The following is a 12,853-nucleotide window of genomic DNA, read 5'->3' as shown; positions in this document are numbered from 1 at the left end:
TAAAATTTGTGCATCATGATCTGAAAGGCCATTCACACTTTTACTAACAGAATGCCCATCTAGTAATGAAGAATGAATAAAAATATTGTCTCTGGCTGTGCTACTGTTTCCCTGCACCTTACAAGGGAACCTCCCCATCGCACCCCCCTCAGATTTAGTTATAAGTTGGCACAGTGGATAGGCCTTGAAAAACTGAACACAGATCAGTTGAGAAAACAGGAAGAAGTTGTGTGGAACTGTGAAAAAATAAGCAAAATATACAAACTAAGTAGTCAATGGGTTAAATAAGCACCATAATGGACTATGTGAGATTAGGAGCGCCGTGGTCCCGTGGTAGCGTGAGCAGCTGGAGAGCGAGAGGTCCTTGGTTCAAGTCTTCCCTCGACTGAAAATTTTACTTCCTTTATTTTTGCATAGTTATTATCTGTCCGTTCGTTCATTGACATATCTGTTCACTGTAATAAGTTTAGTGTCTGTGTTTTGCGACCGCATCGCAAAACCGTGCGATTAGTAGACGAAAGGACGTGCCTCTCCAATGGGAACAGAAAACATTTGTCGCAAGGTCATAGGTCAACCGATTCCTCCACAGGAAAACACATCTGATATATTCTATACGACACTGGTGACGGCATGTGCGTCACATGACAGGAATATATTGTCGACCCACCTAACTTGTACACTTGGCGAATGGGTAAAAAGATTCTTCTACCTTGCACGATTTAGGTTTTCTTGTGGATGTGATAATCACTCCCAAAAAAGTGATGAAAACATAAGAGTTTGTCACATAAACTGAAATTAAACTTTTCACTCGATGGAAGATTTGAACCTAGGACCTTTTGTTCCGCAGTTGCTCGCGTTACCACGAGACCACGGCGCTCCTGCGTTCCTATCCTCCTTAATGTTGCCTATCTTCCCTTGAACTACTCAGTTTGTATATTTTGCTTATTTTTTCACAGTTCCACACAACTTCTTCCTGTTTTCTCAATTGATCTGTGTTCAGTTTTTCAAGGGCTATCCACTGTGCCAACATATAACTAAATCTGAGGGGGGTGCGATGGGGAGGTTCCCTTGTTAGTTGGAAAAAACTCAGTCGGCATCAGATCATATGAATTTAGGAGATCTATCAACATCCTTTTCCTTGCACCATCATATACAAAATTAATATTGAAGTCACCACATATAACTAATTTCTGGTACTTCTAACAAAGTGAATCAAGCACTCTCTCTAGTTTGAGCAGAAATGGCCTGAAATCGGAGATAGGAGACGTACAAACAACAACAAGTAGATGTTTAGTTTCACTAAATTCAACTCCCTGTGCACAACACAGGTTTGCCTTTCCTTAATCTATTTTCTAAGATAAGTTGTAGGGTCAGTATTGCCTTAATGTGTTCCAACATTTCTACGGAATCCAAACAACATTCAAATATCTGTTCAGTGCAGTGTCGTGATACGTCTGTGGACTCAAATGGAATACTGTTTTTTATGTACATAGCCACTCCCTCACCCTGCAAGGAACGCCTTGAGAAACAGCCAGCTAATCTGTATCCTGGTAAAGGAAGCCTCTGAATTGTCAAATTGTTTGAGTAGTGCTCTGATATACCAGTAATTTCAGAATCAACATCTATAAGCAATTCACTAACTTTATCTCTAATACCTCTTATATTTTGATGAAATACGCTAATTCCTTCTCTACTTGGAAACATTACATCCTCGGAAGGTGAAGCCTTAGTTAGACTGACTTCCTTTAAGGAGGTATACCTATTAGCTTACTTCAGTCTAAAAATTTCCTTGAGTGAACAGCTTACTCGTTGATCCATTGCAGATCTAGTGCCAACATCAGGTTGTCAGCTATGCTACCCTTGTTCACAGCTCCCCTAAGCATATAAACTACCATCTCCTCTTTCCAAACATGAAAATCCATCTTCCTCTGCCATCTCTTCTCTGGCCCCACTCATTTACACCTCTGTGTCGCATGCCTCGGCTACAGCTTCATCTAGACCTATCACAAGGTCCGAAAGACTCTGTCCCTTTAGAGACTCTCTGCCACCACTTTTTCTCCACCCTTGGCGCATCCTGGGGTTCAGAAGTAGTCTATTTTGATGGCTTTATGGTTGCTAGTCACTTGGGCTTTGCTTATACTTGCAACGGTACATACTGAACTGGGCTCCTTGCTGGATGGTTGTAGTGTTCACTGCGGAGATGGCAGCCATCTCTCATACTCTTGAGCATATCCGTTCCTGCACTAGTGGGTCTTTCTCATCTGCTGTGTCTCCTTGAGCAGTTTCTAAACTCTCAACCAATGTTACCCTCGCCATTCTTTGGTCATTGCTATTCAGGATCCCCTGTATGCCCTCAAACAATGTGGATGCTCAGTGACCTTTGCTCAGACCTTGATATCCTGGCCATACTGTCTACCACTAAACTGACTATTGAGATTAGAATTCCAGAAACACACCTCTGATCAGTATTATGTTGTAAAGTTTTAGGAATCTGGAATACGGAATGGCTCACTCCGACTTCACTTAACAAACTAAGGTGATAAAGGAGACTACAAATCTGTGGAGATCCTCCATGCAGGCCTCTCACAAGGACTGTACTGCCCTTTGCCGATTCTACATGGACCATACTTGTCTGAATCTTGGTCATCTCCTCTGTGGCAAGGACCCACCCCGCTGTCATTGTGGTTTTCGTTTGACGGTGGTGCACATTTTCCTGGACTGTCTCAACCTAGCTGCCCTGCTCTCTGTGCTTCTTATGCCCTGTCCATGTTGCTAGTCTTTCCAAGGCAATTCCTGAGTGGAGTACTGCTGGTAAGTGGCAGGAGTGAGGAATGTATGTCCCGTCATTGCACATTGCTTTTGGGGGGCTTCCAGTTGTTCCCTAGTTGGATCAGCATGCCTGCCTTTTTTCCTCTTGTCTCCCTTTCTTCTTTTTGTTTCTTATCTCAGCTTTGTTGACTTTTTGTATACCTTAGGATTTTCTTCCCCTGGGTTTTGTGAGGTAGGCTATCTGTGATCTACAGTCATGTAGACTTGTCAGCTTGAGTAAAAAGGAGCTGATGAACTAGTAGTTTGCTCCCTTTACTCATACAACCAACCAACCTTGGTAAATTTGGAGAGGGTCTTCTCTTCGCTACAGGTGTGATGGTCACAGATGACTGGATTGTATGGAAGGGATGTTATGGAATGCGTGGCAGCTTCTGAAGTGGAGGTATTGCTGGTGGTTGGCAGGTTTGGTAAGGGCAGAGGTACTGATTTAGCCAGCCTTTATGTGTATGAGGTTCTGGAGGAATGGGGATAGGTTGTCCTCACCTTCGTCCAGATCACGAAGATGTCGTGAATGAATCAGAACCAGGTAAGGGGTTACGGATTCTGGGTGGCTGCGAAGGATTTCTCTAGATGGTCCACCCGATGAACTCAGCAATTTGGTCCCATAGGATCTTACCACAAATTTAAAAAAAATCTAGATGATCCATGAACAGGTTGGCATAGGGTGTTGCCATGCACGTGCCCATTGACGTACCGCATATTTGTTTTTAGGTGATGCCTTCAAAGGTGAAGCAATTGTGGGTGAGGATATAGTTGATCGTGGTGATCAGGCAGGAGGTTGTGGGCTTGGAACCCATCGGGTGTTGGGGAGGCTAGTGTTCAATAGCGGCAAAACGACGGGTATTACGGATGTTAGTATAACGAGAGGTAGCATTAATAGTGACGAGTGGGGCACCTTGTCATAAAGGAACAAAAACTGTGGAGAGTTGTTGGAGGAAGTGATTTGTGTCTTTTATATAGGAGGGTAGGTTGTGGGTAATAGGCTGAAAGCGTTGGTCTACGAGAGCAGAGATTCTCTCTCAGTGGGGCCACAGTAACTGGCCACCTTGGGGTGTCCTGGGTGGTTGGTTTTATGGTTTTAAGGAAATATGTAGAAGGTAAGGGTGGGGAGAGAGAGAGGCCTAGGCAAGACATTCTGGATGGACGTAAGTATTTGAGGAGAGACTGGAGATCCTGTTGGATTTCTAGAATGGGATCACAGTGGGAGTTTTTGTAGGTGGATGAATCTGACAGCTGGCAAAGTCAATCTGCCAGGTAAACCCTGTGGTTCAAAATGTTTGTCGGCAGATAGGATTATAAGGTCAGGGTCAGATTTTAGGTGGTGGATTGTGGTTCTTTCTGCAGACATAAGGTTAGGTTGCAAATTGAGGGATTTGGGAAATGATGGAGAGGCAAGGTTTTTACGTTAAGAAATTCGGGAATGTTAACTGGGTGATTTGGGGGCAGTAGAGATAGATCACAGTTGGATGGAGGAGTGAACCGAGTCAGGCAGAGTTCAGTGCTGGTTTCGGGTTGAATCTGATTGGTAGGTTTACTGGCGAGAAAGTGTTTCAATGTAGGAACCGGGAGAAAGAGAGGTAGTCTATAACAACGCTTTCTCATGGAGAGAGCGAGCTTCTCATTATCTACCTGGAACAGAATATGCCAATCCAAAATCATTCTCTCTCTGTCCGTTCAGAAGGTGACACAGCAGTGCATAGATGTTTGGGCCTGGCAGCGGAGTGGAATGTATTTGCTATTATGCAATTAATGTGATTATAGAACATTTTTGTTAAGGGGAAACATAGTGTAATAATGCAAGGAATAATTTCATAATATTGGTATCAGATGCAAAAGTTTCATGTGCTATTTCATTATGAATTCTTACATAATCTGTAATTATTCTTCCTAGATCTTGTGTATCTCAGGAGCCCAGTATTGGAACTGTCTTACTTGAGTGTACTAATGGCAGAAGTTGTTACCACTGAATTTTTGGGCTACCTTCAGTTTTGATGTATCTGCCACTTGAAGTGGTTGTGGTTTGTTTCTGACTGAAACATCTACTGTGGGAAATTATTTAGGCATAATCACAATTGAGAAGTTTGTTTCATGTTGTTAAGTGTACACATCTAAAAGGAAGCGTAGAGGGAAAATCTTTAACATTGCACATTCGGTTATTTGCAAGTGTGCTCCCAAAGGTAATGTCTTCAATTTTTTTTAAAAAATAAAGATACAACAACTTGCACATAGTTTTAAAGCTTTAACATTTTTCTATTTTTGCATAATATCACCATTTCGATTGATGCATTTTTTAAAATGCTGTAGCAGTTTTTGTACATCCATATCATACTGGCCCATTACCATTCTATTGTAAAAGCACCTGACCTCATCTTTCACCTTGTTATCGTCACTGAACGCCTTCCAGCCAATGTTCTTTCCACATGGGAAGCAAGTGGTAGTCACTGGGTGCTAAATCCAGACTTTGGGTGGGTGGGTGGGTGGGTGAAGAAGTCCCATCCAAACCGGTGCAAAAGATCCACAGTTTGATGGACGGTTTGGGGATGAGAATTGTCATGGAGAAGGCTTGTGCCGTTGCTCAACATTCCCCTTCTTCAGTTATGAATCGTCCTTCAGAGTTTTTTTAATGTCTAACAACGAATTTTCGCAGCTTGGTTGAATCAGAATTTCACCACTCATGTGATTGTTGTTTCGTCTCAGGGGTGAAGTAGGAAGCTCTGGTTTCATCACTCATGACCATTGAATCCAAAAAGTTGTTTTTTCATCTGCATAGTGTTGAGGAAATTGGTGGTAAGTTTCAACCCATTGGTTGCCCTTTTGTGGTCATCTGTCGGCATTCTTGGGGCGCATCCTGCATGCACCTGAAATTTCAACACTTCAGTCAGAGTCTGGAGGATGATGCTTTGAGAAACCTCAGGAACAATATTGCAGAGGTCATTGAGAGTGGTCCACTGATTTTGAAGCACAGTTTGTTCAACATTGGCGATTGTTCTGGAATTGCAGGCATTTGTGACACCCATACATGGCTCTCCATACACGTCCATCAACTGTTGATGGATGTCAATTGGTTTAACACCTTTTGCACTCAAAACTCGAAAAACTGAGCAAACTTCACAGCTGGCAGTAGTGAGTAATGGGAGCTCCATTACAACTGGCTGCTGAGCCACGATTGAAAGCTCCAGTGGATGTGCTGTGGTTGTTTCTGAAGACAGTGGAGGGAGCAAGGGAAAAAAACAGCCACACGAACAGTTTCCTTGTGCCCCAGCAATTTGGAGACCTTACTTTTGTGATTACCCTTATAGAAACTCATCAGAAAAATTGCCTTGCTTGTCCCTTTTCAAGCATTTGTTTACTGTGTAATGTTTCTACAGACAATGACTCCAAATTTTATTTACAGTATAGTTTCTGTCTCGTCTTAGAATAGTCTAGAAAGAGACTTCATGTCTAAAGTGGTTAATAGTCTAGAATCTTAACAGAGATGTTTTTACATAATATTGAAAGTTATATTACTTCAGAATCCCATCACATACAGATGAAATTGTTGAGAACAATACACGGGGCTTCAAGAATTTGTAATCATGTTATGGAACTATTCCATCTGTTGGAAACACTTGTTGCAGTTTATATGAAAATGGTGATGTACAGCATATGATATGAGTATATTACTTGCTGTTTAATGTTATATTATTATCCAGAAATTGCTACAAGTTCCAGCAGTATTTTTGTATTAATCTACACGGTATGAGGGGGGGAGTACTCAATGCCAACCTTTTAAAAATATTATAATATAGTCATTTACATTATATTTTAAAATATTGAAAAGTATTTGTTGTTTTTACTGTCTTAAATTTTTCAGTTACAGTTAACACAAAAATTCAATTCTCAATAGTAGATGTCACTTTTCCCAATAAATGTTATGCTTTATACTTTCTTACTTACACATCAATATCTATTTAAAAGGTTTGTTGAGAGTAACAACAATAATGAATAAAGTTTACATTTCTTAAATTTTTTGTGGTGTGTGCTGGTCATAAAGTCAGTAGTTTTGAAAGTGCCTTGTTATTGCTAAGAGAGTGCTAAAAAGTAGTTTCAGGTTCTGGACACTTCTTACATATTAGTACCTCTTCAAAAAGTATGTTGCTAATACAATTCAACAAAATTTGATGATTTTTATTTTATTTTTTTTGGGGAGGGGGGGGGGGTGTGTGTGTAAAGTACACACACACACACACACACACACACACACACACGCACGCACCTAGAATGTGTGGTACGGAAAATATCTTTTGGCATTGTTATGGTTAATACACAGTATAGTAAGCATTCAGATGATTATGCAGTGGATATTTGTTCCCTTTATTTTGTTATAAATTGTGTGTGTATAAAATTCAGACATGGGTACATGTGTTCTGGAGTCTAAGCGTAGAACTTTGATATCTATTAGCACACTGGACTCTCATTCAAGAGGACGACAGTTTAAACCCTTGTCCGGCCATCCTGACTTAGGTTTTCCATGATTTCCCTAAATCGCTTCAGGCAAATGCCGGGGTGGTTTCCTAGAAAGATCATGACCGACTTCCCTTCTTATCCTTCCTAATCCGATGGGACTGATGGCCTCGCTAATTGGTCCCCACCCCCAATTGGTCCCCACCCCCAAATCAACTGACCAACCAAAGAACATGAAACTATTGTTATTCGAGGTTACATGTGAATCATAGAAATATTTTTTCTTGAAGTAATTACAAGTTTTATGCATGAAACAAATTAGCTCAAAAACATAAAATGGAGAATTCTCATCTCTTAACAATGGACAAATGAGTGTCTTGCTTTTTCATTATTCATGTTTGTAACACACACACACACACACACACACACACACACACACACACACACACACACTCTGCATGTTGCAACCATATAAAGATATAGATAACCTAATTCTTGGAGACATGTTTGTTGAGGTGCAATGTACAAAAAGTGCAAGTGTTAAACTATTACATCTCTGTATTAAATTGTTTGTGTGGCCCATGATAGATTTTTCTCAAGTCACTTCTGTAAGAATTTTCTGTGGACTGTTTCCTGAGTTCATGTGCTCTTGAATGCTTAGCAGTATTAAACAGTATAATTAGCCATTTGTTTATGTTTAATTTTAAGTCATTTAGGTGGAACCAAGTATATAATCTTTTTTAGAGACTTCAACGTCGAGTGGAATTTGCTCAATGCTGTTTGTTTCAGTTAGGACTGTCACTAGTGTTGAATGTGAATTTACATTGACAGATGAGAAAGAATTTGTCCTAGTATTGAACCTTGTAGGATTCATTGTGGATCTGTTTGCCTTTGTGAGAAGTGATGTTCTTTACTGCTGGTTTAAAATGCTGTGTGTAACATCATTTGTTATTGTTTTCTTGCAGCTGTTCTGTATATAAATCGAAAACTGCTATGTTCCGTTTCATTCTGATCAGAGTTGTACAGGACTGTTGTTGTGATTTTTTGCAAGCATATTTGTGTGCTCTTACTCTCAATTTACTTCTGTATTTATTTATTATGAACTACCTTCTAATTAACCATTTTAAATTTCAATTCTTATTATATAATATTCATGATCTGTGTCATTTTATATTTTCTGTTAACTTGTCCTTTTTTTCCCAACAAATGGCCTGCTTAAATGTTGAGAATGCTAGAGATTTGAAAAATGTTTTTTGTGTGAGTGTCTGTCATTCTGTTGCAGATTTTCTTGGTTGTTAAATTGATAAATAGGCACCCTTCTTCTGTTTTACACTATATTGACTTGTTTTTTAGTATGTAACAAGTTGAAGATTGTGTCCTTTAGATATTTTTGTCCTTTTGATATTGTGTATATTATTTTTTTAGGAATGTAGAGTCATACGACTACAGGCTGGCATTCAGACACCACAGTGATACCACTGTAGATACAGTTGAAGATTCAGCTGTTCTCACTGGTCACTTGGAACCAACGTACGGCAACAAGCGTAGGTTTGATGAGAGAGGCAGTATCAAACAACGGTTAGGACGACGAGAGAGTGGGAGCAATAATGATAATGAACATTGTGCACCAAGGCATTTACTTGCATTGAATTGCAGCCCAGATGATTCTGAAGAGGAGCTTGCGAAAGACATTGCTGACAAGTTGTGGGAGCAGAAGGAGGAGCTTATATGTAAGTTATCTTACTCAAGTAGTTTGCTATTATTATTGTGGATCCTGTTTCTCTTCAGCAGAAAACACACTTCATGTAAGTGATTTTCTTACCACTAAACAGAAAGCACTTAAAATAATTTTTAGTCTGCAAATAAATGTGACATTATGTCATTGCTCAGCTGGTTGTTATCATTTTTGTCTCACACTTCTTTAGTTATTATTGATCATTATGTATGTACATTTGCTTTGGTATGGGTAGAAACAATAATTGTCAGTTATTGCAAAGTGAATTTCACAGTCACAATCTAATGACATTCATCAAGCTATAATCAGCTTTGACCTCATTGTCATCTCAAATTATCTACAGAAGAAACAGTACACCTACAACTTTAGTGTTGTAGTACCAGATGCAATCTAAGGGACAAAAAGTCTTTATAGAATGACAATAGTAGGAAGCCATCCATTTCAGAGTAGAATAGTCTTCATTCAGGAGAAAAATAATTAAAAGGTCAAGTTTCATATGCCATACACCAACCTACAAGCCAAAGAGAGAATGATGCCCAAAAATCACCAAAATTTTAGTCATTTGCATCAGTTGTGAACCTTTCTAGTCGGACTGTATCAGAATTCAAAACAGTTACAAGTACTGGAAATTTACAGATACCTTAAAGTACTTCATCACCAGATACATACATATTTCAAAGATACGTAGCAAAAGATAAAAATGACACAAAACTGTGCATCTTCAAGTAGGCAGACAAAGACAAGAATAGGGCACAATTCATGATATAATTTCAACCCTGTCTTCAGAAGCTGTGCAATTAATAGAGAGCAATATTGTGTGAAAGTATAAAGTGAAAGCTGTCCCATTTAGTTACAGTGGTCTTAATCAAATGACGACTCATTCTATTTGAGGGAGCCAGCAAACTTTTTTAAGTAATTGCAATTACCTGCAGTAGTGAGATAAAGAAAAACGAAGATCCTCGATTTTGGCATTTTTATATATTTTGTGATGATAATGTTCTTGGCTTGGTACAATTTCCTGTTTATAGAGGCATGCTTTGCATTTTACAGGCCTAGTTTTGTTTGGCCGAGAGGAGTGGTGTAAAGTATTGGGAGAAAATGAGAGGACTGGAATAGGATGGTGACTAAGCAGCAATGACTATAGAGGAAAATGGCAAGACCTATGTGCAAAACAGACTAATCCAATGGCTGGAAACTTTTCCCAGTGACTGTTATTGTTGTTGTTATTTTATTTAGCATATTGCAAAACTAAAGAAAAAGTGAGACCAACATAAAACAGAAAAGTAACACAAAAAATAGTAACAAACTTGTATAATATTGTAGCAAGTGAACATTTAGAGATGTTAGTACAATGACAGTTCCATCAGAGATACATGTCCTGGGAGCTTCACCACGCAGTAAATAGCCTCTGGAGAGGGCTTTATGAAGTCATCCACAGCTGTAATTTGAAGTCGATAATTTGAGACTAGACCTACACATGTAGCTCAAGACAGGGATGTTACATTTGCTGGATGTAAGTCATTCACCCATTATGGTCCAGCCCTCCATATCTGCACACCCAGTACTGAGAGGAGAACCTAAATATTTTAACTACAGTGAACTACTGTAACCGGATTCAGCATTGTCTGCTCCACACAGCATTGTCTGCACCTCACAGCAGTATATTATGCAATGCTTTTTAAGCAAGTATCATTTTTAATAAAGCTGTTGCAGTGGTGTGATAAATAATATGGGCATGCATCTGTTGGCTATTCACAGGAGCCATAACGGGAGCATTTATCCATATTTGTGTTTGAATCATTCTCAGCTTCCACGTACAATGATTCTCAACTTCCGAACACCGAGAACTTTTTTCCTCTCTCTCTTCTTTGATCAATATCCGTACTTTCCCAGGTACGGAAATCCTTTTAGAGGCATTTGGTACCTACATCCACTGATAACCAAAATTTGATGCCAAATTTATCTGGCTTACTGGACATGGATTGTTTAAATCAATGTCTGGCCTGATGGGAAAGAGCTGTGTGATGTTTTGTCTCGGACTGTAAAGCATGGAACAATTTTCTGTTAACGATTCCAAGCTTCTAATAGCAAAGCAGTTGTCTTTTTTTGAGTATTGCTGACCTTTGTCCCCTGATATCAAAACGTAAGAATTTTCATAAGATCTCTTAACTATACCTCTTACAATTGTATTTTGAAAGAACTGTGGTCTCAGATTTTCTACAAGCTATCAATTTTGATTCCTGTGATGCAATAAAACCCACTGCCATACAAAACTACAATGAGTGCACTTAGCTCATAAGAGAACAATACCAACTGTTGAAGTTGCCTCTGGCCTTCTGTCTCCAAGCACAGTTTTGTATGTTTTAGAATTGTGTCATCTATGAACAGCTGCCAAAAACTAGCAGTACTGGGAATTTTCCTGTTTCTTCACCAGTAGCATTGGTTCTGCTGTCTAATAGAAAACATTTTGCTTGTGTAGTCCTCCAGCTGCATTCAAGATACAATCAAGAATATCCCATCATGTTCCATCCTTTGCAATTTCTGAATGCTCCCCCAAAAAATGGTGAAGGTAACTGACACCTTCATCTTCCTCCCTGTCTTTCTGTGTTGTACCAAGTGTCATCCCATCCTGACTGATACGTTTGTTTTGACGGAGGAGTTTGTCTTATCGCTGTAACAGCCATCGGTGTAATTTTTCAGGGCACATAACAACTAATTTCACTTACTCTAGTGGTGCCTGGATTATAATCATCAATAACAGTTTCTGCTTGACTTTCAATTTCACTTCCTTTGGACTCTTGCTCTGAAACTCACTGCAGATGTTCTAAATATTCCATTACTTCATTGTCTGACAACTTATCAGCCGTTTTCAATATGTGTCTAATAATTAACACACAGCAAAGCGCTTCATGTATACTGAGTTGAAGTAATCACCTCAGAGGATTCAGCATATCTTTTAGCATCACATCATTCATGTGCAGTTGCATAAAGAAAATTCTAGGTATACAGTGAGAAATAATAGCAATGAGTATAATAGATACAGTTAAGTAATTTGTGAATGCAGTTAGTGCATGAGTAACAAAATTTCAGAAGTATCAATTGGGTCAATTCTGCATTTTTAGTTTTAAACTACCAGAAGTTTGTGCTCATGCTGGTTACTGAATATGCTGCTGATTGATAAGGAGATGTCCCCAAGCGTGAGATCGGCCTTTCAAAGCAAACTATATAATAGTGTAGATTAGGCTCATAGGTATCACAGCCTGCAGCCAGTCACCTTGGTGGACCCGCCTTTACAAGAACTCGGCAAAATAAATGAAGTCGGAATTCCTTGTGATTTGCTAGAATATTACAAATAAAGCAGACTTCAAAATGGTGCTGTGGCCTGGCAGTAAAATCACTTGGCTGGTATGCAGAAGTTCGTGGGTTCACACGCTGTTGTGGGGTTTGAATAAACTTATATCTACTGGAAAAACTTCGAATATTATTTTTATTGGTTACAATATCATTTGTTTCATTTCTAATTCTTTGCCACATCATTTTAATCATCGCACTTTTTTTTTAAATTTCTGTTCATTTTCTTACGTCCTTTTATTCTTTTTGCATTTTAAATTTTGTCCATGCGCTTTTAAATATTTTTGTTTATGTATTGTAATAATAATTTAATTTGAAAATACCAATAAAAGATAAAATGAGTTATTTGTTTTGTCTGTGCAAGCTTATCGAAAATTTGTTCTTTGTTATAAGGTTGTCGCATCCCAAGCGTGGGTTTTGCAAGGGATTAAGCGACACAGTTTGTGAAAGGGATTTAGCCGGTTGACCTTAGTGAGAGGGAGACTTTTGATCTGG

The 12,853-nt window shown here is 39.1% G+C and overlaps 1 protein-coding gene across 1 annotated transcript in view; it reads left to right on the top strand.

Annotated features, from left to right (window-relative positions):
• The window catches only part of LOC124616116 (phosphorylated adapter RNA export protein), a 112,938-nt gene that overhangs the window by 36,307 nt on the left and 63,778 nt on the right, over nt 1-12,853 (top strand). The window contains exon 3 of the mRNA XM_047144380.1: nt 8,698-9,002. Coding sequence (XP_047000336.1) covers nt 8,698-9,002 — 305 coding nt within the window. The remainder of the gene's footprint in view (nt 1-8,697; nt 9,003-12,853) is intronic.

The sequence above is a fragment of the Schistocerca americana genome, chromosome 5, assembly GCF_021461395.2.
Source record: "Schistocerca americana isolate TAMUIC-IGC-003095 chromosome 5, iqSchAmer2.1, whole genome shotgun sequence".
NCBI lineage: Eukaryota > Metazoa > Arthropoda > Insecta > Orthoptera > Acrididae > Schistocerca > Schistocerca americana.
This window is presented reverse-complemented; position numbering and strand designations above follow the sequence as displayed.